The following is a 27552-nucleotide window of genomic DNA, read 5'->3' as shown; positions in this document are numbered from 1 at the left end:
TTTTACCACCAGGTGAGATTCCTGTTCCATGACAGTTGCACCAAGCAGGATGGCTCCCCCCCACCAGTCTTGCTTGCCCACCAGAGCCTGACGACTTTTGCAAGGGATTTTATGCTAAAATGACACGGTGTCTGCCCGGGTGACACAGGCACAGGTGGTGTTCTCTTCTGGGGCATATGCTCTGGTATTTCAGAGCACAGGCAGTATTTTAGGTTGCAGGCATTTGAAGGAGCTCATCTGTGAGCACCTTCCACCTAGGAGGAAATGTGACTGATAAACCAACCACTGAGATATGAAAAGTTGATCTTCAGGCAACAAAACTTCCTTGAAAATATTTTAAAGTTTCAAAGTAATTCCCTGTTTCAGAACATGTTTAGGGTCTCATGTGCCCTGAGAAATAGATAGCCTTCAAAATGTCTTTAGTGTCTTGCCTCATTAGAAGAACTCTAGTATTCTTAAAAGATGTAGATGTCAGCGTATAACAGAACAGTTCTCTTTGAGTTCCGGGACTTCTAAAATACCATAATCAATGCACTTAAAAGTATATTCCTTTATCGTTTGTGAAGGAATCCTAATGGAGTGGAAAAGTTTGAAAATATAAAGAAAGGATCCAAACACAAATTCATTAAACCTTTTTGGACAAATTAATGCCCCTGCATATACTATCAGAAATGCCTGAAATGTGAATGTTACATTATTTTGCAAAATTTTCCTAAGCATCAAGTTATACGTATGATCCTATCTTTAAGAGAGTTAGTGATTCATGCTTTTATTTGCCCTACATCAGAATGGCTAAATTAAATTTTCTGCTAACTCTAGTGTCTAAAATAAATTAAAACCCAAAAATACTAGACCTAAATAAAGCTTATTCTTCAATTCTGACTATCTTTGGAAAATAAAAACTTGGTTTTTAAAGGGTTTGTAAAGAGGAAAGTCTTGCATTGTCTGCACAGTTTGTCATTGTAGGGCCATGCAGGAGTTGTTTTTAGATGGAATCTTTAATTTTATCCCTTCTGTCTAACTTGGGCGTAATTTTAGAGGAAGGAATCAAAACTACCTTAGAAGAAAAAGCTAAAAGTAATCTAGTTTGCATGCCTAATAAAGGCTTTTTGTGTGCAGTTTTGGTAAATGCTTCACTGGTATCATAAATTTAAGTGGTAATAGTAACAAGAATGACTTGGATGTTAAGTTAAACACTGAAATTTCCCTTGTAGCAAAACTGGCCAACTGAAACCAGACTTTGTCCTTCAGGCGTTTGGATCACAGTGTGGATTTATATTAGCACTGGATGCAAAGAGAGAAGTCCTAGCTGAACTTTACCTATCTATAAATTATTTATCTGGAGTTAGACATACGTTTTGGGATAGAATAATTTGCCTTCTAGAGATACTAATCTCTTTCTATTGACTAAACAAGACCTTAGGCAAATAATTGAAATAAGTAACTTTTTGAATTGAGGAACTGAATTCCGTCCTAATTTATAAGTAACCGGTGACAAGAAAGATTTCAGCAAAGGGTACATCTTTTTAGTACTGCCATTTTGGTTGCTGGTTAACCCGCTGATTCATTGTGTGATTCATAAACAACTCTGCATTTCTTGAGTCAGTACTGGCTGCAAATTAAACCTGAAAAAATAGTTTTGTGTTTGGGACATTTTGATATCACCATGTTGTATGCCACCTGATTACCAATTTAATTGTTTTAGAACATCACAGTGAGCAAACTGCTTGCCATGTCTTTGCCTTGTTTGAAATGAGTAGCCTGTTCTGCATTGCATGACTAGTGCTTTATATTCAGCAAGAATCAAATGAACTATTGTAAATTAATATTTCATTTTAAAAGAACAAACAACTTTCATTTTTTCCTTTGGCTTTCTATAAATAATTCTTCCATGTTCACACAAAAAAAATTTTAAAAATGGGTCTGAGAGTGGTATTAAGATTTTCTGATTGTAGGTATCAGTACACATCAGTGCAGTTTTCAGGGTAGATACTTTTGACCTGTGGTGGTGTCTGGTTTGCCATTAAGCAATGAAAAAAAAATCTTGTTATAAAAATACCAGAAAAATTCCAAAAGATAGTTCCAGAACATACCTGTTTGGCGGCAGGTGGGGAGGGAATATTATTTTGGCAATAGCCCATGATGTAAAGCTGTATTATTCAACCAGCCACTTCAATTCAATATTGTAACGCTGAACTTGCATGGGAGGCTGCCCTCTGGCAATAACTCAGGAAGAATTTGGGATCTATTATTGCTGCTGCAAAATATCTTTCTCAGTTCCAGTACTGTCTTTATAGCCAAAGGAAAGAGATTCTGGTCCCAGATTCAAAGTTTAAACACTAACTGCCCCCTGTTTATTAGTGCACTGTAATGTGAGCATAAATACTTACAAGTTCATCACTATCATACTAGTCTGTGTAAAACCCTATGTGAATAACAGTAATGTGATTCCTCAGCATAAAATGTTATGATTGCAAACACTTTATAGACCTCTGTGATGATAACAATAGATAGTGTTCTTTTGTAAAACAGAACAACCCTTGTGCGAGACAGTCGCACAGAAGCCAGCTGGTTACTGGAGAGTTTTGGTCTTCACTTTGTGGGTTTTGCCCCCCTCCACAGCAGATGCTCTCTTCAGAGCATCAAAACCTTCCTCTCGCAAATTTTTGTATTGATGGCTTTAAAAGAATGGGAAATGGTGCGAGTATTGATTATAAAGGAGTTATTGAAAGCTTTCTGTGCTGGAAGAGTGGGAGGGGACGACTTGAGTCAGGATAAGCAGGTTGCGCTCTTCTCTGTTTTGCCCTAGAGAGATCAGGAGCAGGAAGTTCACCCCGGTCACCTGTGGCATGTACCAGTAGGTGGGATCTACCAACCAGGCACTTCAAATTTTCTGCTAGCCTGGTTGTAAATGAACCAGGCCCTTGCTGAAACACAGTGACAGAGGGTGGGTAGTGACAAGCACGGGAAAGCTGCATCAGATCCTTAGTTTCCTTCCTGATAGTTAAAACTGCCTGTGAGATTTTGAAATGGCATTTCTTGAAAATAGGGTTTTATAAATCAGTATATAGATGTTGGTGTTGCTTGTGCTCTTGCTTTAGCGGGATAACTGCTGCTATCACCTTGATACTAGCAGATAACAAGAAGTTATTTGTATGATGTACTTTCCCGCTGCCTAGAAGATGCAAGAGAACCCTTAGTATTGAGTTACCAAGCACATTTGAGAGTTGGAGGTGTACATAAAGATGTGCAGGGTGCGGCTCAGGTCAAGATGAGACACGTTTTACATTTTAGCGGTGCAGCAGGAGCCAGCTCCCGTTACGAACATTAGGAGCTAGGTACCACAATGCTTGAGGAGCAGTTGTCTTTGAGTAGTTTGAGGAGCAGCTTGTCCTGCCCTGAAATAAATACCCAGTGCCTGACCCGCTGGGTTGCCTTTCCTTGGCTGTGTTGACTGTGATGAGAACTCCAACACCTGAGTGTAGGCACATTCATCTTTGCACTGGTTAAAGATAATTTCCCTTGCAATTGCTTGTAATGTGTATGTCCTGGTTTTAATCTGTGTCCAGTAAATGATAATCTTATAATAGACCAAGTGTGATTGTTGGAAGAGGCTTCCTTCAGAGGAAAGGGAATCAATTCATCCAGACTAAATAAATGAGCACTAGCAGTTCTCAGTCACTTCCACCAGGGAAACATGTCAGCTAAAAATTATAGTTGTGTTGGGATTGTTCACCTAAGAATTTTCTAATGGACAAATTGTAAAGACACAAATTTTTCACTTTGTATATTTGATACATGTATGTACATTTGTGGGATTTTGCCTGCAAAACCCATCACTACTTTCTCATTAGGGAACTCTTTAAATGACCGTGAGAAGGGGAGAGAGGAGACATTTGTATAGTGTTTTGTTTGTGTATTTTAGCGGGAATTACTTTAATACTTCTACCTGGCTAAATTCTCAGATTGAGCAGGTCATTCTTAATTCTTTTTGGGGGTTTTTGGCGGTTGTTTGTTTGTTTGTTTTTATTAGTCTACTTTAAGCATCTTGATAATACTTCTACCTGGCTAAATTATCACATTGAGTAATTAATTCTTAAAAATAATAATTTCAAAATGGAAAGTTATGGGTTTTGTTTCTGGTTTGTTTTGGGATTTTTTTTATGGTTTTGTTTGTTTGGGGGGGGGGGACTTTGTTTCTGTTGGTTGGTTTGGGATTTTTGTTTGTTTTGTTTCTGTTTGTTTGTTTATTACTCTGCTTTAAGCTTCTTGATAATGTGGTGGATACTAAGGACTTACACCTACCAAGCACCATACTTTGTCTGACTAAATTGTTGGCATAAGGGTGTGATACCTGTTCAGCATTACAAGACTGGAGGAACAAGATTTTTTCTTAGCATCAAAAGTAAGGACTATTTTAGGTTCTAAAAGAAGCACTAGTTTAGATAGGTGACTAATGTTTATAGTTACTCTGTATTCTTATTGTCCTAAAATAATGAGCGTGAAGAGTTGCTAAGTACATATTTTCTGAAATCATTACTGCGAACAGATTCATCTGTCATCTTCACAGAAGACTACATTTTTTTCTCACTGAAAAAAAATAATTCCCTTCAATACTTCACAGAATCACAGAATGTTAGGGATTGGAAGGGACCTCAAAAGATCATCTAGTCCAATCCTTCCGCCACAGCAGGAACACCTGGGTGAGGTTACACAGGAAGGCGTCCAGGCGGGTTTTGAATGTCTCCAGAGAAGGAGACTCCATAACCGCCCTGGGCAGCCTGTTCCAGTGTTCTGTCACTCTCACCATGAAGAAGTTTCTGCTCATATTTAAGTGGAACCTCCTGTGTTCCAGTTTGCACCCATTACCCCTTGTCTTATCATTGCTTGTCACCGAGAAGAACCTGGCTCCATCCTCGTGATGCTCACCCTGTATATATTTATAAACATTAATGAGGTTACCCCTCAGTCTCCTCCAAGCTAAAGAGACCCAGCTCCCTCAGCCTTTCCTCATAAGGGAGATGCTCCACTCCCTTCATCATCTTCGTTGCTCTGCGCTGGAGTCTCTCAAGCAGTTACTTCTCAAAGTACATCTTTTATTGCAAATATGTACATAGATATATGTGTGTATATATAAGTATATCTTTATTCATCATTATATGTTTCTCATTACGGCTTATATAAGAAGATCTCTCCTTAACCTCCTCCAAACTACAACCTTCCAGCTGGACAGCTGAAACCCTACCTGTAACTGATGCAGTTCCATTGTGTCATGTATATCACAAATAACTGTTTCACTTATCTGAATTTTAAACTTCCCTTTATAGTATTTCATAATCTTATTAATACTGTGAAACTTGAATTTGTGGTTTTCAGTTTCATTATACCAATGCTGATGAGTGTTTTTTGTGACATTTTTATAAGCATGTTTAATTTTAAGCTGACTAGTTGCAAGTACAAATGGCATCTTTTGTTCTTCTGAAATTCATGGCATATCAGATACTCTTTCATTGCTGTTTTCCATTTAATCTTTTAGAGTAACTTTAAAGCAACAAATCAGCATAAAATAGGCTTTGTCTCTAGAAATCAGTCCATTATGTCAGAAAAATATGAACATTCATGCAGACTGATATTTAGCATTAGATTTTAACAGAAATTAAAGTTTATTATTTGTTAATTGTTATGTTTAGCATTTGGTGAGATTTGCAGGGTTTTCTTTCTTTTCAGGAATCTTAAAATGATGGAAGAATTATTGTCTTCCTTGCTTGCATAATTGCTTATCATTAGTTGGATTTTCTCAGGTTTATGACCAGCTTCATACACCCAGCTGAATACAGAACACATCCTTGTTTATAAACAATAATCTTAGCATTAAATACAGATACTGATAGTGCTATACTTGTTACTTGCCATTATCACAGGTTAATCAATGTAATCGTTCTGGTTTTGGTTGGAAAACAGCTACGTTGTTTATTTTAGCATCTCTTCAGCATCCAGACCTAATTTGGAAGTTTTTATTACAAGTTTCTGAGACCACTCAGTGCCTTTTGCTTGTGTGTTTTCTGTAAATCAGGAACTATTGTTATCCATCTTTGATGCTGTTCTCATTTATGTATTTTCTAACTATGCTATTCCTTTTCCATGCTTGCTGCCCTCTTTTAATACATTTTTATTTTGGAAGAGAAGCACACCCAGTGGTGATCTTCACCTCTGAAGTTTTTTCTGCTGAACTGTGATTCTGCCCTTGTCGGCATGTCTTCCATGAAGACAAATCTGAATCCTGGATGCATTGTGTTTTCTAGATCTATGAGTTACTTCTCTGAGTATATTTTCTGCTGTTTCAGTTACATAGCTTGTGAAAATTCATGTTTGGGAGCTGTACTGGGTATTGTCCCACATATGTCTTCTGAGACTTTTGGGCTGGCTGTTTTTCAACCCCTTCCCCTTCTCTCTTCCCTCCTGATGTTTTTGAGGTTCTGTAGTTGATCTGCTTCTCTGCCTCTCTGCAGTACCTCCAATGGGACATATTCTAGAGTTGTTATGGATGAGTTGGTCCATAAATCCTATTACTCCGAGTGTACTATCATGTAATACACCATTCCTTAACATCTTGAATATGTTAATGTACTTGAATATTCTGGAAGGAGTGATAATCAAGCTATTCTTAGGCATATTTTTTATATACATTTGGGGGGTGTATGTATCTATACACACATATAGATGTTTTATATGTGTGTGTGTATATATATATATATATATATGTTTATAACATTTAGCAGTGTAAGGCAAATTGGGCTCCCTTAGGGCAGTTCGGGAGAATGGATAAAGTAAAAAAACAGGTTCTACTTAGCTTTGCTGCTGAAGGCTATATATTCTTTAAAAATCCCTTATCTCCAGGTTCTTTCAAATACAGAATTACTTGGTTTTTACCATCACCTGGAAGACTTTAGAAACATTTAAAAAAAAAAAAAAAACATTTTCAGCCTTCATTTGCTATTGAATATTCAGTCTTCCCTTTCTGACACCTAAGCTGACCATGTGAAGACTTCTATTACACCGGAATAAAATAGGTTACTGCTCTTTGGAAAACGTGATGTCATAATTCTCATATTTTTACACTCATTCATATCTTTTACAAAGGAGGGAAAGCAAGGGGATAAAAGAAATAATTTTTAAGCAGCAGTGAAGCTGTAGAAATAAAACATCTTTCAGGCATAAATGGAAAATGAAAAAATGTGCACTGATTTTACTTGGTTCTCCTTCCCTCACATGAGAACTCTTGAATAATCCTTTCCATCTTCCAAAAACACCTTTTGATACTAATGCAGATATGGACACAGGATAATGTATGCTGCTCGAATGCTATATTAGTTATCTTTGTGGTATTTATAACTGAATGGTCTTGATCAGAACTCTGATGAACTTTAACCTGTGTGTCTCTAAAGTTGTTTTCCTTTATTAGTTCTTAAAATTTCTTCCGTTTGTGCTCTGTGAAAGCCGGGCGGGTATGGAGAACATTAATTGGTTTCTAATGACAAAGTCAGCTGACAAAGAAATTTAAAAAGTCTCAGCAGTGGAGTCTTTCAACAATGCAACTACAAGTAAAACCTCTTTTCTAGTTGAAAATCTGTTGAAATACTATCCGCTTCTGAATTTTGTCATTAAGGAGATTCTTTAAAAATTCATTTTTAAGCTTATGGAGTTTTTATACTAACTATATTAACTCAAATTCTAATTTATAATTTATTTGCCTTATTACAACATTTCATTAAAATGGCAGAAGATACAGCAAGAACTAGGCATGTGGTGCTTTTTGCATATGGAAACAGCTATAGCAGTTCTGTTCTGCAGTGTGAATTAACAAAGATTGATTGCAATCTGTTTTTATTAACTCAAGGAAGAAAAGCAGTGTAGTGATATTAAGAAAATTAATTATAACTTTCTAATCTGGTAATTAATGTGCAGCTGGGCATAAGTGCAGTTAGTGCAATTCAGTAATTTGGCAGTCCCGACAAATTATCATCATCTGTTTTAAGGTAGACAACTGTTCTTTAATCTTTGCTCGAATTTTTATATTTTTCCATTTCAGAATGGTTTTAACAATTTCAATGTTAGATATGGCCTTTCACTATAATAATGTGAACTGAAGTTCAGTTGTGTCTTTCAGGACTCAAGTTCAGTTGTATTTTTTAGAACCCTCTTTTATTCTTTTCCAGTGTTGTACTGAAGTGTCTCATGAAGCAGTTGTATGAAACAGTGGTTACTGGTAATTGACCTGTATATGTTGAATGATCTTAAAATGCTACCGAGAATTTAATGTACCCTGTAAATTGAGATGCTTCCAATTAAATAGAGTTCTTAGGATAATCACTTTCAAAACTAATCAAGTAATACAACTGTGTTACTAAAACTCTTATTGACTTAATTGTGACAGATTAATAAACCTAACCAATGCAATTACTGTAATGGTCATATTAGTTTGCATTTTTCATAACCTATCCATAAATGTTTTTCAGAAACACAAAGGGAAAATAGAAAATACCTGGGTGTATTGAATAGCATGACAGAGTGACTTGGGTGGGGGAGTGTTTGTGCCCTTCTTGCGTTCTTTATGAGGCATGAAGGTTATTGTGGAGCACCCCATGCTCAGTGCCTCTCGTCTATTAGGAAATCAAATACTACTGATGAAAAATTAGAACTGGGATCCTAGCAGTGGAATTGAAGAGAGAAAATGCTCTTAAACAGTCTAACTGATTTTGCTATGAAACTATCAAATCTGATCTCCTAAAATACACTGGTGGACAAAATATCATCAGTCAGGTTTATCTTTAGTATTATTTTTAACAATCGAAGGGGAAAAAGCACAAAGCGTCTCTGTACATCAGACTCTGGAAACTCCCCAAAAGTATTCAATATCCTTACACTGCCAGTGAACAGATAGTTTAAAAACCTGCTTTACTTACATAAGACTTTTGGGGGGTTTACTTGTCTTGTTTTAGGGCTTTCGTTGTTGTTGAAGTGTTCATTAGGAGTGTGTTAGAGAAGGAGTTCTGGGAGACCAAAGGCCAGGAGTTTTCAACCCAGTGAATCTGTCTTTTTGGTTGTTCTTTGGCACAATTTCAACAGCAGAAAACACAGACAACCTTTGCCAGAACAGGCTCTTGCCTAGTACTAAAGACGTTCTCTAGGAATTTAGCAGGCATGGGTTTGAACCTCCTCAGCTGGAGGAGAATTGAACCGAAGAAAGAAGTCTTTCACTTCTTGCACATGTGCTTTAACTCCCTGGGTTATAGCTTCCTTTAAAAAAAAAAAAAAAAAGCCTTAGCTATAGAATTTAAATTAGTCTGATCTTACTGATAGGTGGATGCTTGGTATGTTATGGCTTAAGGGCTTGTGAATAATTAAGATCAAGGGATCAATGTGGACGTCTTCATTAGCAGGATAGTTCAGCTCAGGAGTGAGCTGCTGAGTGTTTCCCCTGGGTTTCCCTACCTGCTGTGCCATGTTTTATAGTTAAACACAGAAGTGCCTAAGAGTGGATACTTGCTCAGTACCTTTGACCTACTTGTTCTCAGGACATGTGGAGATCACAAACCTGGTCTTAAATGTCTAAAGCAAAGTCATCGATGTCTTTTGTTAGATCCAGCTCAAGCTGAGCAGGGAGCCACCCAAATCAAAGCTTTTGAGCAGAAATTTGCTTGTTTCGTAACGATAATAAAAGATATAAGGGATTGGAGGAAAAGGGAGTTAGGAAGGCTCTAATCAAATAAAAGCCTTGGAATTTTATGAAAGACCTACTAGGAGATTCTTTTGGTTTAGAGGTAGAGAGTAACATTCAGGCAGATCTGATACTGACTTTGCTTTATGCATAACTCCAGGAGACACCAAGCTCTATCCCTTCCCCCTGCCCCCCCCCCCCCCCCCAAAAAAAGAGAAAAAAAACCCCGCAAGCATGCATATACACATCACCTGAGGTTCGTTGGCTGACATTGATGACTGTAAATCACATGGTGGTGTTCACCATTTTATGCCTTCTTCTAATTCGTGTTTCACAGCCTTTGTCATATCAGGGGTTTTAGGATCCTGAAATATTCCATATTGTTCTCCATATTAAAAAAAAAATCATTGAATAAATTACCTTTATTTCAAAATAAAAGATGGGCAGCAATGCAGTTTATTGCATCAGTCATATTGAACAATTCATTTTGAAACAAATCAAATGAATAAAGAATATAGCAAATTTGGGGTTTTTTTCCTTTCTGTTTAGACACATGGTTGTGAACAGTTAATATTTTCATTATTTTTGCCTGCCTCAAACCATTTTGTCATTATCTTAAGTTTTTGTATTGTTTTGTTTTTGAATTTGCTAAGTGTTTTCTGTGCACTCACCAATGTAACACAAGATTCATGAGCATTCATAGTAATAAAGCTCAGTTTGCACATAGCAAAATAAGAATAGTTACATGAAATGCAGCAGTTTGGAGAAAGAGATATTTTGAAGTCTTTTGTATTCTTTGAAGTCATTCTGTGGTGGATTAGGCACTCCAGTGCTGTAAGTCAGTTTGATCACGCTGTAACTTTCAGTTAGATTAGCTATACTTTCATTCTGTACTTTCATGTACTACCAGATATTACGACTGACAAAGACCACACATTACAGAATTAGTTTGTATATATGTAGGATAAGATATAACCCTAAGTGATATGCAGTAGTATAATTCATTCAGCTTTCCTGACAAGATGGATGGATGCAGAACTGAGGTGGGTAGTGAAGTCTGAGAGATCCTCCAAAAGCGAATTCAATCACATATATGAATGCCTCAAAGCTTTTTGTAGCTGTGGGTTTTCCTCATAGTATTAAAAGGTATGGAATGTTATCCACAACACTTGAATCCTTCTGTTCAGTTTTTTTTTTAAGAAAAGCTTTTTTTTTGTTTTTTTTTTTTTAATCTCCTGATTGATGATCAGTTGCCTGTACAGATAACTTTAAAAGCTGATCATCTGTTTTATCTTTGGGTTTATGCTATTATGGCCAGCATGATATTCAGATTGAGCAAGAAACTGTAAAAGAAATGCTGAATTTTTCTGTCAGGAGAAATAAGGATTGCCAAAGACTCTGTATCTGCTGAGATTGTTCTGGATTTTCTCTATGCTATTTTGGAATGAGTTGTTTCTAAAAATCCTGTATGCATTCAAACTAACTATATGGCATTATCATGGACTCATAGAATGGTTTGGGTTGGAAGGGACCTTCAAAGCTCATCTAGTCCAACCCCCTGCAATGAGCAGGGACATCTTCAACTAGATCAGGTTGCTCAGATCCCCATCCAGCCTGGCCTTGAATTTCTCCAGGGATGGGGCATCTACTACCTCTCTGGGCAACTTGTGCCAGTGTTTCACCACTTCAATTGTAAAAAATTTCTTCCTCATGTCTAGTCTGGATCTCCCCTCTTCTACTTTAAAACCATCACCCCTTGTCCCATCACAACAGACCCTGCTAAAAAGTCTGTCCCCATCTTTCTCATAGGCCCCTTTTAAGTACTGAAATGCCACAATAAGGTCTCCCTGGAGCCTTCTCTTCTCCAGGCTGAACAACCTCAACTCTCTCAGCGTTTCCTTCTACGAGAGATGTTCCAGCCCTTTGATCATTTTTGTGGCCTCCTCTGGACCTACTCCAACAGGTTCGTGTCTTTCCTGTATTGAGGACTACAGATCATACCAGTGTTCTGGCTGGGTGAGCGTTTCAAGTGTCTCTCTTGCTACTGAAGCCTGCCAGTGTTAAGGTGATCATTGGATGCTGCGTAGGCTGAATCTCTGCTTTTTTTTTTTATCCTTAATATTGCCATATAGTTTGGAATTACTATAGTAGAACTAATGCCTGTCTAATCAACCTTAAGAATGAATGGCGCAACAAGCAATACTTCCATGATCATGCTCTGCTGTGACTGACCTTTAACTCATGTGAGGCTGACTTGTGTAAGGGCAGACACGGGGATGAGCTCACATGCTTGTCTTCATTTTGTGGAAAACACACAACCTGACTTCTTAGTCCAGTGGGCTGATGTGGGCTCTCTTCTAGGTGTTGGGTTAGGTGGATGCACCTAGCCAGCATCCGAAATACATGGTGTTCTTGCTCTAATCTCACATTAAAAAAATGAGTCACCTTGTGTTTACTGCTTTTTGATGAGCAGACCTTGCTCACTGTAGTACACTATAAGTTAACTGAGTAGACCTGGCTTAAGGGATATTGTATAACAATGACGTTTTTAAAGACTGATCAGAATAGTTGGTTTGCTCTATATTAGGCAATCTGCTGCCCACCAACAAGCAGTAATAAAAACCCAGTGGTATATGTCTCTGTAGGAATCCAGGTAGCAGAGGGTAAAGAAAATGACACTTGTGCAATGGTGGGGTAGTTTGAGAGCTATTGAGAAGGAAATAAAAAGAGGCTTGTGAGCCAGCTAAGCAGTTTGTTCCAGAAATTTGCCTTCATTGGTTTAAACTTCTCTTTAAAATTACATTTTTATTGTTACAACACTGATACATCTTTATGAGGAAGTTAATAGGAGGGAACAATCTTTCAGCAAATTAAATGAAAGGCTTCTGTTTCCAGCTGACATCTGTGAAACTGCTGCTACATTCCTTGCAGTAATGCTCAGAGAAATAAATGAGCAAGTATTCATTATAGTCGAGCTTTAATGGTATCCATATGCTATATATCTTGTAATGGTGCTCCTGTTGTGTGGTTTCTGTGTAGTATAAAAAAATTGAGTATTAGTCTGTCAAAGGCCCATTAATGTAAATGTCTTGATTCAACCCTTAGCCTTGCTGAGGCCTCTGTGTTTTAAATGTATCCCAGCAAATCATGGTTGGTGCAGCAAATCTGGTGGTCTTTCTGGTTGACCTTTCAGGTTGTCTGTTTCATGTCATACAGCATACTTTCTAGGTAATGAAATCTACTGGAGCAAGGAAGATTTTAAAAGTGTTTCATTTTTATTTTAATTCATTTGAAATTAATATTTTCTAGCAGACATTAGAATGTGCAGTTTTACCTCATGTCACAATATTCTACTGAGGCCATAAATAACCTGTTTTCTCTATCTTCTACCCAGAATTAATTTTGTAAATTAATTGAGTTTCACTTAACTATGTTTTAGTCAGCATTGTTTTAACAGCCAGTAGCTTTTGGATCTGTCTTCAAAGGCTTAAATCTGTCATTTTAGTATTCAGCCTGTTGTATGGTTAAGGTTTACTAGCACCCAAGGCTTTCATGAGCAGTACAAGTTCACAAGCCTGCTTTTGAGTAAATAAACTTTGGATAGTGGTTCAAACTCACTTCTATTTCTCCACTCAGTGAAGGCTAAACTGCCTGGTTTTTGCATGATAGACTGGTTCTTCTAAATAATACACTCAGGTACTTTAAGGCATACCTTAAAAATTAGAAAATGACTCTTTATGGGCTTTACTTGCTTCCCTCCTCCTCCTATAACTCACAGGGACGGGATGCTGTAAAACTTTTATTGCCATTTTTCAACAAGCTTAATTCATCAAGAATGTACGATTTAGCTTTGTATTGCTTTATCAGATTTTTGGGAGGTTTCAGAAATGAATTAATCACAGAAAATAAGGCAGAAGTCATGTCATCAATCCATATGTTCCAATACTGAGCACCTAAGCTGTGCCTAAGTTATCCCAGAGGGTTGTTTGCCTACAAGACCTGCAGCATGGACATTCCATGCTTTTCCAAGGAAGCTGATTCTAGTTCTTCTGTGTCTTCACTACTGGGAGTTTTGTGGGGTGAGTGTTATTTTCTCTGACGTCTATCCTGGAACTTAAATACTTCACTATTTCAGTGCAAGATTTATCCCCTTATGTGTGTTGGAAGAAAACTATTGTCATGTCTAATCTATTATCTGTTAACAAGATCACTCTTTCTCCCCTCAGCCCTGGGGCAATGCTTTCTCTGTTCTTGATAATTCTTGTTACTCTTCTCTAAGCTTTCTACAATTTGGCCCAGTCTTTCTTGAAATGTAGTCAGTGTCTGGCACAGGATGCAGGTCAAGGCCTTTCTATGAGTGAATAACATAGACCCTTCAGCACCCTCATTCCTCAATTCACATTTAAGCCATGTCATACACTCTGTGATGTGCCTTGTTTACATTTCCACTTAACAGCCTTCCCCTGCTTCTCCAAGCTTTTTGGAATGCTTCTGTAACAAATTCTAATCCTAGGTAGTAGCTTTGTGAATTCTCCAAACATCTTTTCCATGCACATTTTTTGAGTCAGCAAAATACTTGTCTTCTCAGAGCAGCTCTGGTATATGGTCAGTGTCACTTACGTTTATTTCCCCTTACTTAGGCACAATAGAAAGAGAAAACAAACATTGGACAAAACCATGGCATCACCATCACTTCCATGTATTTTTTGTGTCATTCTCTACCATATCAGTACTTGATCCTCTGATATGGGAGACTTTATGTTTCAGTATTGCTTGAGCCTCTGGTTTATAATAAACAACTGGTTTATTTTTTCTTCTTTTCCTTTTATGAACCTTTGTATAGCTTTTTCTGTGCAAGGCAGATTGGTTTCTCTGTAATCAGTCATGTATTGACTAAACATGTCTTAGGTACTCCATAGGATTAGAAGAAAACCTGTTGCTGTCCACAGAGGCAGCAGCTGTAGCAGAGGTTTTTCTTTGTTAGGGAGGAGAAGGGCGTCCAGCCTTTTATATTCCATCCCTGCATTCACCCACACATCAAAGACAATTCGGATTCTGGTTGCTGACCCTTGAAGACACCGTGATCTGCCTACCTGAAAGAAACAGGAGTGAGAAAGGGGAGCCATCTCCACTTTTGTGTTTATTCCGATCATTTTGACTTAGGCCAGGGTGTTGCTCTCATACTCCCAAACTTGAAATATACTAAAAGTCACGAAATAATTTTGATAGAGTAGATAGACTCTGTTTTAAGTTACTCATTAAAAAATCGTTTATTTTAGTGGCTTTTGAGTTCAAAGTCTCTCTGGTACCCAGAAGACAATTGGTCACCTTACCAAAAAATACTTATTTTGACTGAGATTATGTCTCAAAATTGTCAAAAAGATTAACCAATATGCCATATCTATTCAGGACATACTCCATTCCCAACAAGGTCTTCATTTTAATTGAAGAATAAGTGTGACACTTCTTACATCGTGATCCTTGCAAGATACTCCACGCTATACTATTCCAGTCTACAACTCTAAATATGGAAAAAGAAAAAAAAAAAAAAGGACAAAAAAGCTTAAAATACAGATTCTTGCACTAAAGTCATTAAAAGCATTTTAAAACATTTAGAAACTTTGACCAAATGTTTTACTAGAATTGAGACAGACACCTGACTTTCTTAAATGCTTTATAAAACTGTAGCCTCATTGTTTTCATTGATAATTTAAAAAAAAGAAAAATAGCAAGGTACTTTCCCTTGTGTACATTGTTTAATAAGGAGAAGCTTTTCAACACGGTTAATGAAACTGTGTGTGCTGGTTCAGGAACAAAAAGCACACATACTGTCTCCAGCAGGATTCTAGAAGAGTGGGATTTTTTTCTTTTCAAATAGTAATCCTTTCATGTGGATTTCACTTCATCCTTTATTATCTTATTTTCATTGTATTGATTAAAATCCCATTACTGTTAAGAAAAGCTTATTTGACTACTTGATGCCAGCCCTTTTATTATCTGATAATCTGGTTTACAAAATCCTCCAAGGAATGACTTAAGTGTGGTCATGAGTGTTAGTGCATGGATTGTGGTTATTTTTTTAAGAACTTTTAGAAGAAATGTTTGATACTTCTCATTTTTCTGCTCTGCCAAAGTAGAGTAAGACTTTCAGCCTTTTTCAACTGTATTGAATTATTCAGTAATTAAATGTAAAACTCCTTTCCTTCTTCATCATATTCACTGCTTTAAACTACTATAGCATTGTATGGTAAATTAAAACATGGATTACTGCAAAAAAATTATGGAACAAAATTCCTTTTTCTTTAAAAATACAATTCCTGCCTAATCTAACTTTACTGAGTCTTTTTTTTTTTTCCTTCTCTTTGTGGTATAAGCAGATTGTCACAGATCATAATTTTTAGTGCATAACTGAGAATTAAGCTGTATTGTGCTGTGCCTTGCTGTCTGAGATAGTCAGCATCATTCGTTTCTTGTAAATATATCATCTATAAGATGTGCAGCACCTTTGTAAAAGTATTTGTTACTTGAAGTAATAATAAGTAGAATAAAGGTGAAGTTCTGGGTTTGGTGGAATACAACTGAATAACTGAAAATAGAGACCCTACCACAGGAAAAGTGTAATGGGGATATTTTTCCCAGGTGAAAATCAGGTCTGTGTGAGATTGTGTTGTTTTGGTTTGGTTTTCCATGGGCCTGCTATACAGCAGAAAATAGTCCTATTTAATCACGTTAGTTAATGAATTTGATGATATTCTAGCTATTGGTTGGTTTTCCTTGGTCACACAAACAATGAAGGACCTGGTTCATTTATAAATATGTGATCCAATGAAGTCACATTTAATGTTTATTAAACCATATCGCAGTATGTTTGGAGCACAAGCATAACATTGAGAATCAGAAACTGATGAATATCATGGATATCTTCCGCTAGCCTAGCAATATGCCTGAAACTAATGTCATTTGAGAAAAATAGGGATAGCTTTTTATCATTAAATTGACTGGATTATATTGAATAACATGTATCTTTTATAAATGTATAAAGTGGGAGAAAAGGAATCTGTAAATTGTATATAAATAAGTACTTCTCTTTTTTTAAGGAATTTACTTTAATCTTGTTTTTGAAATAGTTAATAGGCATTGAAGGATAAAACTGTGCTTAAGCAAATGTGTTGTGCTGGGAAAAGAAATGAGAACGGTATTTTTTCTACACTGTAGTAGTGATTTCCAGAAAGGAAACCACTTCCCAGTTCCCAAATCTGAATGATATTAATGGGAAGGATTTATACAGTGATACTGGCGTTTCAGCCAGGCTGCAGGGATTCCCTGTATTCATATTAACCTGTAGTCTCTGCAGTGATTTTAATGACAGTTACAGGATTTTAATGCTTGATCAGTGCCTGTTGAAGCCACCAGGAGTTTTTCTGTTAGTTATGAGGAAGGATCAAACCCATAGTGACTAGCACTGAGAAAAACAAATGTTTATCTGATTCCAGAACAAATGGATTTGTATGAAACAGCAATGTGTGGGTAAAGAGGAAGGAGAAGATTGAAGCGGACTGGAAAAAAGGAACATTTATACTTTTCTTAAAGCATTTGTCAGAACAGATGATGTCTTTAGCAACACTAGTCTGAAAAAGACTTAAGGATTTTTTATCTGGAAAAGCTGTCCCTTTTAGTGAACCAGAATGCCATTTCAGTAGTGTTTTGTACAGCTGTCACAGCATCTGCGAAAGCAGATACTGAAGAGAGAGATTTCCCTCAACAACAGTGATGTCTCTGTATTGTACACGTTTAGATTGATATACATATCTGTAAATGCATATACAAGTGTAATTTATGGCATTTGTAAGTTAAATGTTATATCAGACGAGTATCGCAGCTGCAAGTCTTGTGACAAGTTGTCCAGTATCTGAAACCCCTGTTGATACAACAGCTGTACTGAAAGGAAAAATAATTGACTGTCACTCAGAAAGCCTTTGGCATAGGCTTCTTGCAATGAATGGGAGCTACAAAACTGCTTAAAATGGACCTTTGCAACTTGTCAGCCAATTATTTTTAATATCAGAGCTGTGCAGTTAGTGTAATGATTTTTATTCTCACTTCAAACATTTAATGGTACCACATGCAATATCAAGCGCAATAAATGTGACTAAATGCTTTGAAAGACTTTTTAACTTAAATGACTGTGAATCCACTTAAAATATTTTCTTGACATGAGAAGCTAATAAAGCTAATTGACATCAGAAAAGTAAAAGACTGAAAACTTTTTAAAGTTACCATCTGGTGGTAAGGAATGAATGTGGTCTGGATAAACAAGTGATACAGATATATTTAAAAGGACTAAGATTGAGATTAGGACAATCTAGAGTTTTATAAAAGTAATGTTGGGAAGTGGGAAAGTGGGAATTAGTGTCTGGGAAGTTTCATATAGCCTGTTGCTTGACATCCATTGCTTTGATGATTTTAATCTTTACCTTCTCTAAAAAGTCCTCATCAGATTGAAAAGACCAAATACTTTAATTTTTTCCTGTTGAAAAGAACAGCAGTGACTCTCCTTGAAAATTTGACTCCTGCTCTTCTGATAGAGAAGCTACTGTTCTCACAATATTTCAGTTCACTGATATTCTTGATTGTGTTGTGAGTGTCCTTAACCTGAACTGGAGGTGACTGCTGTTGCAGGGTCTCCATCCTAGAAAAGCATCTTGCTTCTTTCCACCTGAGGCTGTGTGGGGACAACTTAAAGATGTCAAATGACTAGCAGTAGAGAGAACAATATCTGGTAACATGGGAGTCAGCTGGGAGAGCAAGAGGACAGTTGTGGGGCCAGAAGGAAAAGAGCACATGCATCAAAAAGAAGAAATAACTGGGGAAGTTCTGGGTTCTAGCACCAATTCTCCACACTGTTCCCATGTTACCTAGTCACTTCCAAATGCAAACCCTTCAACAACTCATCCTCGTAACAAATTATTTTACAGACAAAGGAAATTAATAATGTTTATTTGCACTTGGGCAATGCAATTGATTTGACACAAGAATGATTTAGCAAAGCTGGAATATCAGTTATTAGTAAAGTAATTCTGATGTAGTATAGAAAATCACTGAAATCTGAAGTCCATGAACTGATCAGGATGGGTGGGGTAAGTATAGCAAATCCTTAGCAGGAAGAAAAAAATAAATAACCTTAAAGTTGAATGTTGGAAAAGTGATACAAAACTGGGAGCAGAGTTTCAGAGAGAGGTGTGCTGAACAAAATAGATCAAGATTGCTGATTGCCATGTCTGTGGTAGTTTAAGGCAGTGAGCACTCTAATGTGAAATGTAAAGTTCTTAAATGAGCTTTAGACCTAAACAAACGAAGTTTGTCTTTTAGTATTAAAAGGCATGGCAGAGAGGAAGACGATATATATATAAATGGTGTTTCTCATGGATTCTTCCAGAATTTTTAGTTATTTTTCTCCCCAGTGATTCTTTTAAAATAAAAAAGTGGTTTCTGTTGGTTTCTCAGAACCAGGAGGTTTTGGAGTTTTTCTTGCTTTGTGGTTTGGGGTTTTTTTTGAGGTGGAGGGGCTTTTTGTTTGGTGTTGGGAGTTTTTTTAGACTGTCCCTAACACTGAGCTATACCAGTTGCTACAGAAGGGAGTTTCATTCTAATACCTTCTTATTTTGCACCATCTAACTTATTATCGCATGGATGGCAGAACTGTAGACTTCTACTCATGACTTTTCATTTCCTGTTATTTTCGCTTTTCTTTGGGGAGCTGATTAAAAGTAGTCTGTGCTGGTACTTATTATCTCTAGCCTTGCTCTGTTGTGCTGTATTCCCTCTTGCTTTTTTAGCCCTTGGAAATTGATTAATTAAAGCTTTAGTGCATAAAGTAATAGGAAACATGAATTGTTTAGCTTATTCATTAGTGTGTTGTGAGAGGCATGTAGATCTGTGCTGTGCTTAGATAACTTTTTATCAGAAATGATTACAATAACAAGTACAGTGTTAGTACAGCTTTAGATGGTGACACTAAAAATTACCTTTAAACACTTGAGATGTCTCATGGTGACATTTCAAATCGTTAGCTGCTTGGCTGCTAATTGTCCCTCCCTGTCTCATGCTCCTCCACGGCAGTGCCCACCCCTGAGCTTACCGCTCTGTCGCTTTGCCCCAGGGTGCCGATTCCACAAGCTCTGATGCCCCTTTAGAGCAGCAGTAATGTGAAAAGTGTCACAGGGCAGACAGCCGTGAGGAAAGGATTGTACGGACCCTGCCGGTAAAGTCCTAAAGAAATTCAGTATTTTTCCACAGAGAAATGCTGCAGGAATTTGACATAAACAAAGCAGCCCAACAGTCTGAATGGACTGGTGAGAAGAAGATACTCTGATTATTTTAAGCATCAATAGACATAGTATCGCTAGATCGAGATGTTCAAAACTCATGTATCAGATCGCAAAAGAAGTATCCTGTGGTCTCTGGTGGTGTTCAGAGCCTGTGGAGGAGGTGTTTTATTTTTTTTTTCTCAGCAGCTGACAGACTTCAATGTGTACAGTGAAGCTTGATCTTCCCAGAGGCAATTTCACTGGCCTTTGCTTATTCTCTGCTGCTTTCCAGAGGCAGATGAGATTGTCTCCTCTGTGTCTGGGTTCTCTCTGGCATTTTGGTCTCCACCTTCATCTTGACTCCTCCTGCTCCCTCTGCTCCATTCACTTCGGTGTCCACTCACTTCAGTATTTCCCCGGAACCATCATCACTCTGGCCTCATCATGAACAAGTATAAGAGTTTTCACCACAAAGGGGCTGATCCTGTTGCCATGACAGTGAGTTTGAAGGTGGTGTTGAACAGTGTCCTTTTTTACTGAGCCGAGAGTGCTTGGTGGGGTTTCATGGACTACGATTTGGACATAAACTAGACATAACTCTCTAGCCTCCTCTGTGTGTTGCACACTTCTCCAACACTTCCACCACTGACTTGATCCTCCTAGGAGATGGGGACCTGTCCTGGCAGAGGCCACAGCACATAGTGATACCGGGAATTTCATACCTCATGCACCTTCTGTTTCCTTCCTGCTTTTACATTAACAGTGCTCTTCAGTCTCTGTTGCTGTTCTGTCCTGTTTCAAGACAAATTGCTTGTCTGATGGTCAGCTTGAGAAGGATCAGCCTACCTGATAGCATTCCATGATTGTTGAGCATTTTAAGCTCCTGCCTGCAAGTACAGTAAGGAAATACTGCCCACTCTAGCACAGCTTTAAAGGTCACTGGGTATGTTTCTTTACAAAGGTGAAAGGCAAAAATGTTGGGAGGAGAATAACTTCTGTTCTTGAAAAATTTAACCACAGACATTGCAACTGATGTGCCTAGGTACTATAGGGTTTCAAACTGACTGTTAATCTTCAAGAACCACAGAACTAGTTGGACTGGTCCTGTCTTCCAAAAATTGACAAGGGGAGCAAGGAGATTGTTTGGTCTTCTCCTGCCCTTTTACAGGTGGACATCTCTGTGATGTTTGGATTGGAAAGTGTGTCACATGCATTACCTTTGAAGGACCTGATGAACCGCATGGAGAAAAGCTAGGATCTTGTTTTAATATCTGTTTCATATTAGTAAATTTTTGGAGCTGTGCTGGTATTAATAGTTTCTCACACAATGAATGGTCAGTCACAGTCTTCTCACTTTTCCTACTTTCAAGCCAGAAGATGATGCGCATGTGCCTCCAATACAAATGGATGCACCTCCTGTACTGGCAGAACTCAAGTGGCCGGGAGATCAGCATTTATTAATGCTGACGCTGTATATGACTAGGCAAATAGACAAAATTAATGTTCTCAAACTAATAGCTCTTGAGGCTATACCTCTTCATTATCTCACTTGTTACAGTAAAAAAAAAAAAAATCATTGCAGCATAGAGTATTTTTTATTCCCTGTCGTACTGTAAACTCGAGCGGCCACTTTTGCTTAGTCTTCATGCTGCAGTTGCTGATGGTACTAATTCACTGTCTGCCTCCTCCTGCTAAGTCAGCATCCCTAGAAATCCCCTCCCCAGGTAATTGCTGGTACCAGTCAGTGTTCAGAGAGGGCAGCTCAGCTGAGCGGGAAGCCGCCAGCTGGGCAGTGATTAGGCAAGGGCAGTAGTTACATGTTCATTGTCACAGCTGAAAAACTAACCAGCTGTTAGCATTTGACTGAAAGATTCTCCTAACAAAGAGGAATAAAACAGACATCAAAAACCACCACATAGGCTAGCTAGCTGATTTAAGTTTCTTTTGCTGCCGTCTCCAGCTGTCAAGACATTGTGTGAGAGATGCTTAACCAGATTATAATAATTTTCTTTTCTCAAAGAAGGGACACTGTGGAAAAGTCAGAACTCCAGCAGGAGTCTATCTTCCTTGGTTGATGCTGTCCTGGGGGAGATAGGGACCACATAGGCCTGCAACAAGTTAATTGTTCTCTATTGGAACTTGGACAGGAAGGCGTTTGTGGTGCTACTGGGACTGGAAATACACAGGTGCCGTGCCAGCCCTGTCCGGGGTTCCCCTGTCTGGCTTTGCCCACAAGGTGCTGTCCTGGCAGCTCTCACCACTAGCCGTGGGTGGAAGAGTTGAGTACCAGTTGTGTGGGCAAACCTGGGATTTCTGTGTTCCTGCTGTTCTTCTGTCAAATACGGGTACGAATGATTTGCCAGGTATGGGCAAAACAAAAACACATTAAATATCTTTGAAGTATTAAAGAAAACATCGATTACAGTGCTTGCGAAGACATGCTCTTACACCAATAATCGTTTGTTGTGTATTACATCTATGATAGAAATGTTAGACATAATGCGTTGTGTCAGCTTGTTTGTTTTACTAGTTCACAATATGTGGCACTGTCTATATGGCTTTGCCTGACGAGGTGTAGAAGATTCTTGGACTTTGAGGTATCCTTTTCATGTCATAGTGTTGCAGAAAGGTTCTGGTGGTGATTTTTGTTTGTTTGTTTAATCTGCTGAAAGTTATCTTGCAATATTTCATAATGTGGCCTTGCAAATGTGCCCTTTCCAGTTGGGGATGATGTTTTCTTTCACAAAAAAAGCTAATAATTTTACTTTATTTCCACTTATAAGGCACATAAACTTGGGGGTTGAGCGTGAAGAAGCATGAAGTGTGTCCTGGGAGAACTGGGAGGGGTAAGAAGAAGAAAAAAGCTGGAATGTGGCCTTTGCATTGCCCTCCCTCTTTTCTTTGACCTCCATTTGGGCAGGTCCCTCTCCTTGTTGGACATCAGAGGTTTGACGGGTGGTGTGAGGTGAGGCGAGCAAGCTGGGGCTGCGGGTCCCTGGTAAAACAGGAGTAAGCCCAACCAATTCCAGTCCTAAGTTATATTCTCCAGGCAGATTCCCTTCTCCCCTCAGCACTCCTGGAAGCACCAGGCACAATCTCTGTGCTCCCTACTCAAGTCTCATGGCTCTAGTGAATTTCATCCAGAAATCAGCAGTTAGGCAGGACTTGGGTCAGGGTGTTCCAGAGGTGGTGCCTGTTTCTTGAGTGAATAACTAGTGTGTCAGTGTCAGCTCTTCAGTCTGTAGATAAAAGGTCTCCAGACATGTCTGCGGCATTCACCTTGATCTGTAGTATCTGATGCTTTTATGTCACTATTTGGAAAAATTCTGACCCAAAGTAGACTGAAGTGCAGACAGCTTGTAAGCCAGCTGGGTTTTTCTCTTCGCTTTTCTTTTCATCAAATGTGAAAAGTAATCTTCGTAAGATTTCTCTTAAAGTGAGATATTCAGATCCCATAAAACTTCTGTTTCTGTCGTACAAATACCATATCCAAGTTGGATTGCGTACTTCTTTGCAGTACCCTGATTTCATTATGTCATTGATTTTGTCTGCAGCTATGAAGATTAGAAACATTTTTCTCCTTTGGGATTTTGGGCAATCATTTGCATCAGAGGACTTCCACGTGTCCCAGCCCCTCACACCCTTATGGTCAGCCAGGGGAGCCTCATCTGTTCTCTTGCCTTTTGCTCCACAAGTTCTCCCTCCACTCAGCACTCAGATAAGCTTAGTCACTTCAGTGCTTTGTGGTCTGGGAAAATCTGTAGCATACCTATAGGGAGTATTTGACAGATGCTATGGCTCTTCAGAAATGAGACAATGTAAGTCTACCTATCACTAGGTAACGTTCTGGGTTTATTTTTGGTGGCACTTGAGTGAGTTCCAGTGGTGCCTTCAGCTCAAGGCCAGGCAGCCGAAGGTGTTGCATGGTTTAAAGCCACGGCATTTAAGTAGAACACCAATGTCCTCATTATTTGTAGCCTTTACTCTTCTTTAAAAGTTTAATGACTTGTTTTTATTTTATGTGTGTGGCAGAAATGTCAAATTAATGTGTTAATATAGCTAGAGGGGAAATTAATTTCATAGAGTCTTCATTTCATTATATTGGTTAAACTTCAGTTATAGATACTTGACCTTTTGTAGAAGAAATTTTAATTCAGCTGAGGACTTCCGTCATGATGAACTAAAGATGGGGTTTCCTGACTTTTTGCTTTGTTTTGTTGGGTTTTTGTTGGGTTTTTTTGGTTTTTGTTGTTGGTTTTGTTTTGTTTTCATAATAGGAGTTACATTTTAACTCAGGAAGGACACCCCATTTTCATGATTGTGCAAGTGCTAACTAATGACTGTAGTGGCTGTTCATGTGTTAAAGTAAAATTAAATTTTTATTTATATGTATTAATGTGTGTTTAATGCTGTTTACAACTTGAAAATAAGGAAGGCATTCCAGTACCTAATAAGTATATTTATATCTAACATTCATGCTGATAATATGCTTGTCTAACATACCATCATTCACCTAGATGATCTGGAAAGCTGGCTAGCTTTTCTTTAATTTCAAGGGTTTTTCTGAATATTGCTGCTGCAAATTTCAAGGGAAAAAAAACACTTTTATGGAATGAAACTTTAGCAGACTTCTCAGCCTGAATCTCAACTAGCATTAGTTTCTAGTGGGGATTTAGCAATAAATGTGCTTTTCTCTACTCTCAGCGCAAAACCTGGGATTAATTTTGCTGTGAAGTGTCTTTAGGTCTTAATTAAACCTGAAGTTACTCATCCTGGTAAGAGTGCTCAGACAGACAATGCCTAGATATCCTACTCTATTAAATTCTCAGGTATTAAGAAGGATATACTGCATGTACTACTTTTAAATTAAAGCCTATGCTCTATATATGTGATATTTTAAGTTAATAAACAATTGCACTGTAGAAGGAAGAGTTAGAATTGCAGAGTGTTGTGTTAAAATACAGGGAAAACAGGTGAAGTATGAGAATGTTTTCTCATACTCAGTGGTTTTTGTAATGTCTTTAAACTTGAATATCATACAGTGAAACACTGGTACAGTGATACGTGTAATGGAGCTATTCATGAGCTAGAAGGCTGACTTGTTGCAGTAAGTGATTTTACAAGCCTAAGCAGAACCAGACCAAAGTAATTCAAGGTCTTGCACTGAAGTCATGGAAGGCTGCCGAAGCGTGGTTTCTTACATAGATATTAAGTGCATTTTAAATGAATTATCTTCTCTACTACCAGTTATATTTTATTTGCATTGTCTTACAGATGCTCATGGTTATTTTCTGTATTTCTCTTCCCCCCCACCTTAGTGGAATCGGTCGAAATTGGCCTTGGGCGTCTGGCGGCAGCAGCATTTTGGCAGAATTTGGGACTTTGCATCTGGAGTTCGTACACTTGAGCCACCTATCTGGAAACCCTGTCTTTGCTGAAAAGGTTAGACTGTCCAGTCAAAGTCATGTTGTAAAAGACGAAGCACATATTGGGAGACTAATATCTCTGGGGAGAGATTTGGGGTTTCCTCAGTTGTAAGCATTTGTCACGGGAGGTAGATATTTTGTAGATGTTTTCCTAATCACCTTGGAGTGTTCTTGTACTATAAAGTCAAAAATCTGTTCCAAAATCACTGCGATGCATCTTCTTGTATATAGCACTTACCCAGGCCCATAAAACATATCATTTCTGCTTATGTTCTAAATTAGTATCACATTAAACAATCAGACTGTAGAGCTTTCTTCAGTACTTCACCTGAATGTGGTGAAAACAAAAATTGACATTATATTGGGGATAATATGTGATGCCTATATGCAAAGCACCATGGCTACCTTGTGTGATCTCAGCAAGTTTAGTCTTCAAAATGCTGTATAATATCACTACTATCAGTAAGGTCAGAAAGCCCTTCAATTGCACTATCCTTTAAGAAATGTCCTTTGAACTTTCTTTGAGGTGAGAAAAAAAAATACATCCTTTGACAAAAGTTGTCATGCTTACTGATTCTTTCAGAATTTGATACCTTTGTCTCTGGATACTTTTTATTTACTTAAGCCATGGAAAGAAGCTCTTCTGCTTTCCCCAGTTCCCACCTAAGCAATTTTGCTTTGGTTTTTCGTGCATAAATAGTAAGTCCTGTTCTATATAATACACTGTATCTTTTGGTTTGGTTTGGTTTGAGTTTTTTTCTCTCATTAAAACTTCCACTTGTTTTGATTTTGTATTCTTACTCCAACTGCCCCATGTTAGCTAAAACTGATACGATCTATCTAATAATCTAATTAATAATTAGGCGACAAATGTTTAGCAGCAGGTTTAAAAGCAATGGTCAAATCTAAAATGAATACTAGTTGTACCAAACTTAAAGGATTGAATGACTTTGCTGTGATACTATTGTCAGCGCTGGAATAAATTTTGTGAAACAAACTCCTGGCAATTTGAACGCATTTAGGGATAAATTTAAAGACAGAATTTCTCTTCAACAAATATGAACGGGGGAGGTGGGGAGTGGCAGCACCCAGGAACAGACAGAAACAAACTTACTAGGTAGCTCAATTATCTTTTGACATTTGTGGTTAATTAATGTGTAGCATCTGTTCTATTAAAAGACAATCAAATTGCGTATGTTAAAAATCCTAACCTGTGGTTCTCTTCCAAAGTGGCATTGAGCTATAGCTGCAAGATGCTGGAAATTTGCTTGTATAAGCTGTTCTTAAAACCCTTTAGAGATTGTGATTCCAGAGCCCTTCGAGGCAAGCTGTTCCAGGGCTGGTACGCTTGATAAAGAAGAAACGCTGCAATAAGCTTCGCATGGAAGTATTCATAGAAGAATTCATTAAAATAGGTCTAGGACTGGTTGCAGTCTGCGTTTGGGCAATGACTGTTAGCAATGCAATGTCAAGATGCAGAAGGCAGTTTGTGAACCACAACAGAAATCCTTCTGTGGCTTGGTGTAGCTAATTTATCTTCTTTCTCAGCAGCTAGTTCACTTGATCTCTAGGCATTCGGGGTGTTATAATGAAGCTGTCAGTACCTTTTTGTTACAATTTCTGGTTTGTGGCACTCACCATCATCATTCTCCCAAGTTGCTACATTTGCTTTTTCTGTGAATGTTAAAATTCAGCATAAATTATTTCGTGTGCTCTGCAATGGATGGTGCTGCTGGAAGCCTCCAGCTGCAGAACATCTGGATGGTAATTGTCTCCCCGGTCCTCTCATTTGTAGCCAGCTCCTTAACGGTGCCGGTGGAGCGCCCGGGGCTGCGCGGGGTCCCGCTGGTTGTTTGGAGCTCAACTCCAGCAGTGCCCTCCTTTCCAGGCAAAACTGCCTGGCGGTTCCCTTCTGCATCTGACCTGAGTGAGAGGCTTAATATTTAGCACCATTTCTGACTTGGGTATATGAGGAATATAATGCTGAAGTAGCTGAGCAACCACCCTCTGTGATTTTCAGTATCCTGTGGATGGGTGAGATATGGCAAGGCTTGAACTTGGGAGCTTGCTTCTCTTGTGTTGTTCCATTACTGATACTTGA

At 38.1% G+C, this 27552-nt stretch overlaps 1 protein-coding gene across 1 annotated transcript in view; it reads left to right on the top strand.

Annotated features, from left to right (window-relative positions):
* The window catches only part of MAN1A1 (mannosidase alpha class 1A member 1), a 147325-nt gene that overhangs the window by 90228 nt on the left and 29545 nt on the right, over positions 1 to 27552 (top strand). Inside the window, exon 6 of the mRNA XM_065630753.1 lies at positions 25344 to 25467. Coding sequence (XP_065486825.1) covers positions 25344 to 25467 — 124 coding nt within the window. The remainder of the gene's footprint in view (positions 1 to 25343; positions 25468 to 27552) is intronic.

The sequence above is a fragment of the Caloenas nicobarica genome, chromosome 3 (genome assembly GCF_036013445.1).
Source record: "Caloenas nicobarica isolate bCalNic1 chromosome 3, bCalNic1.hap1, whole genome shotgun sequence".
Taxonomy (NCBI): domain Eukaryota; kingdom Metazoa; phylum Chordata; class Aves; order Columbiformes; family Columbidae; genus Caloenas; species Caloenas nicobarica.
This window is presented reverse-complemented; position numbering and strand designations above follow the sequence as displayed.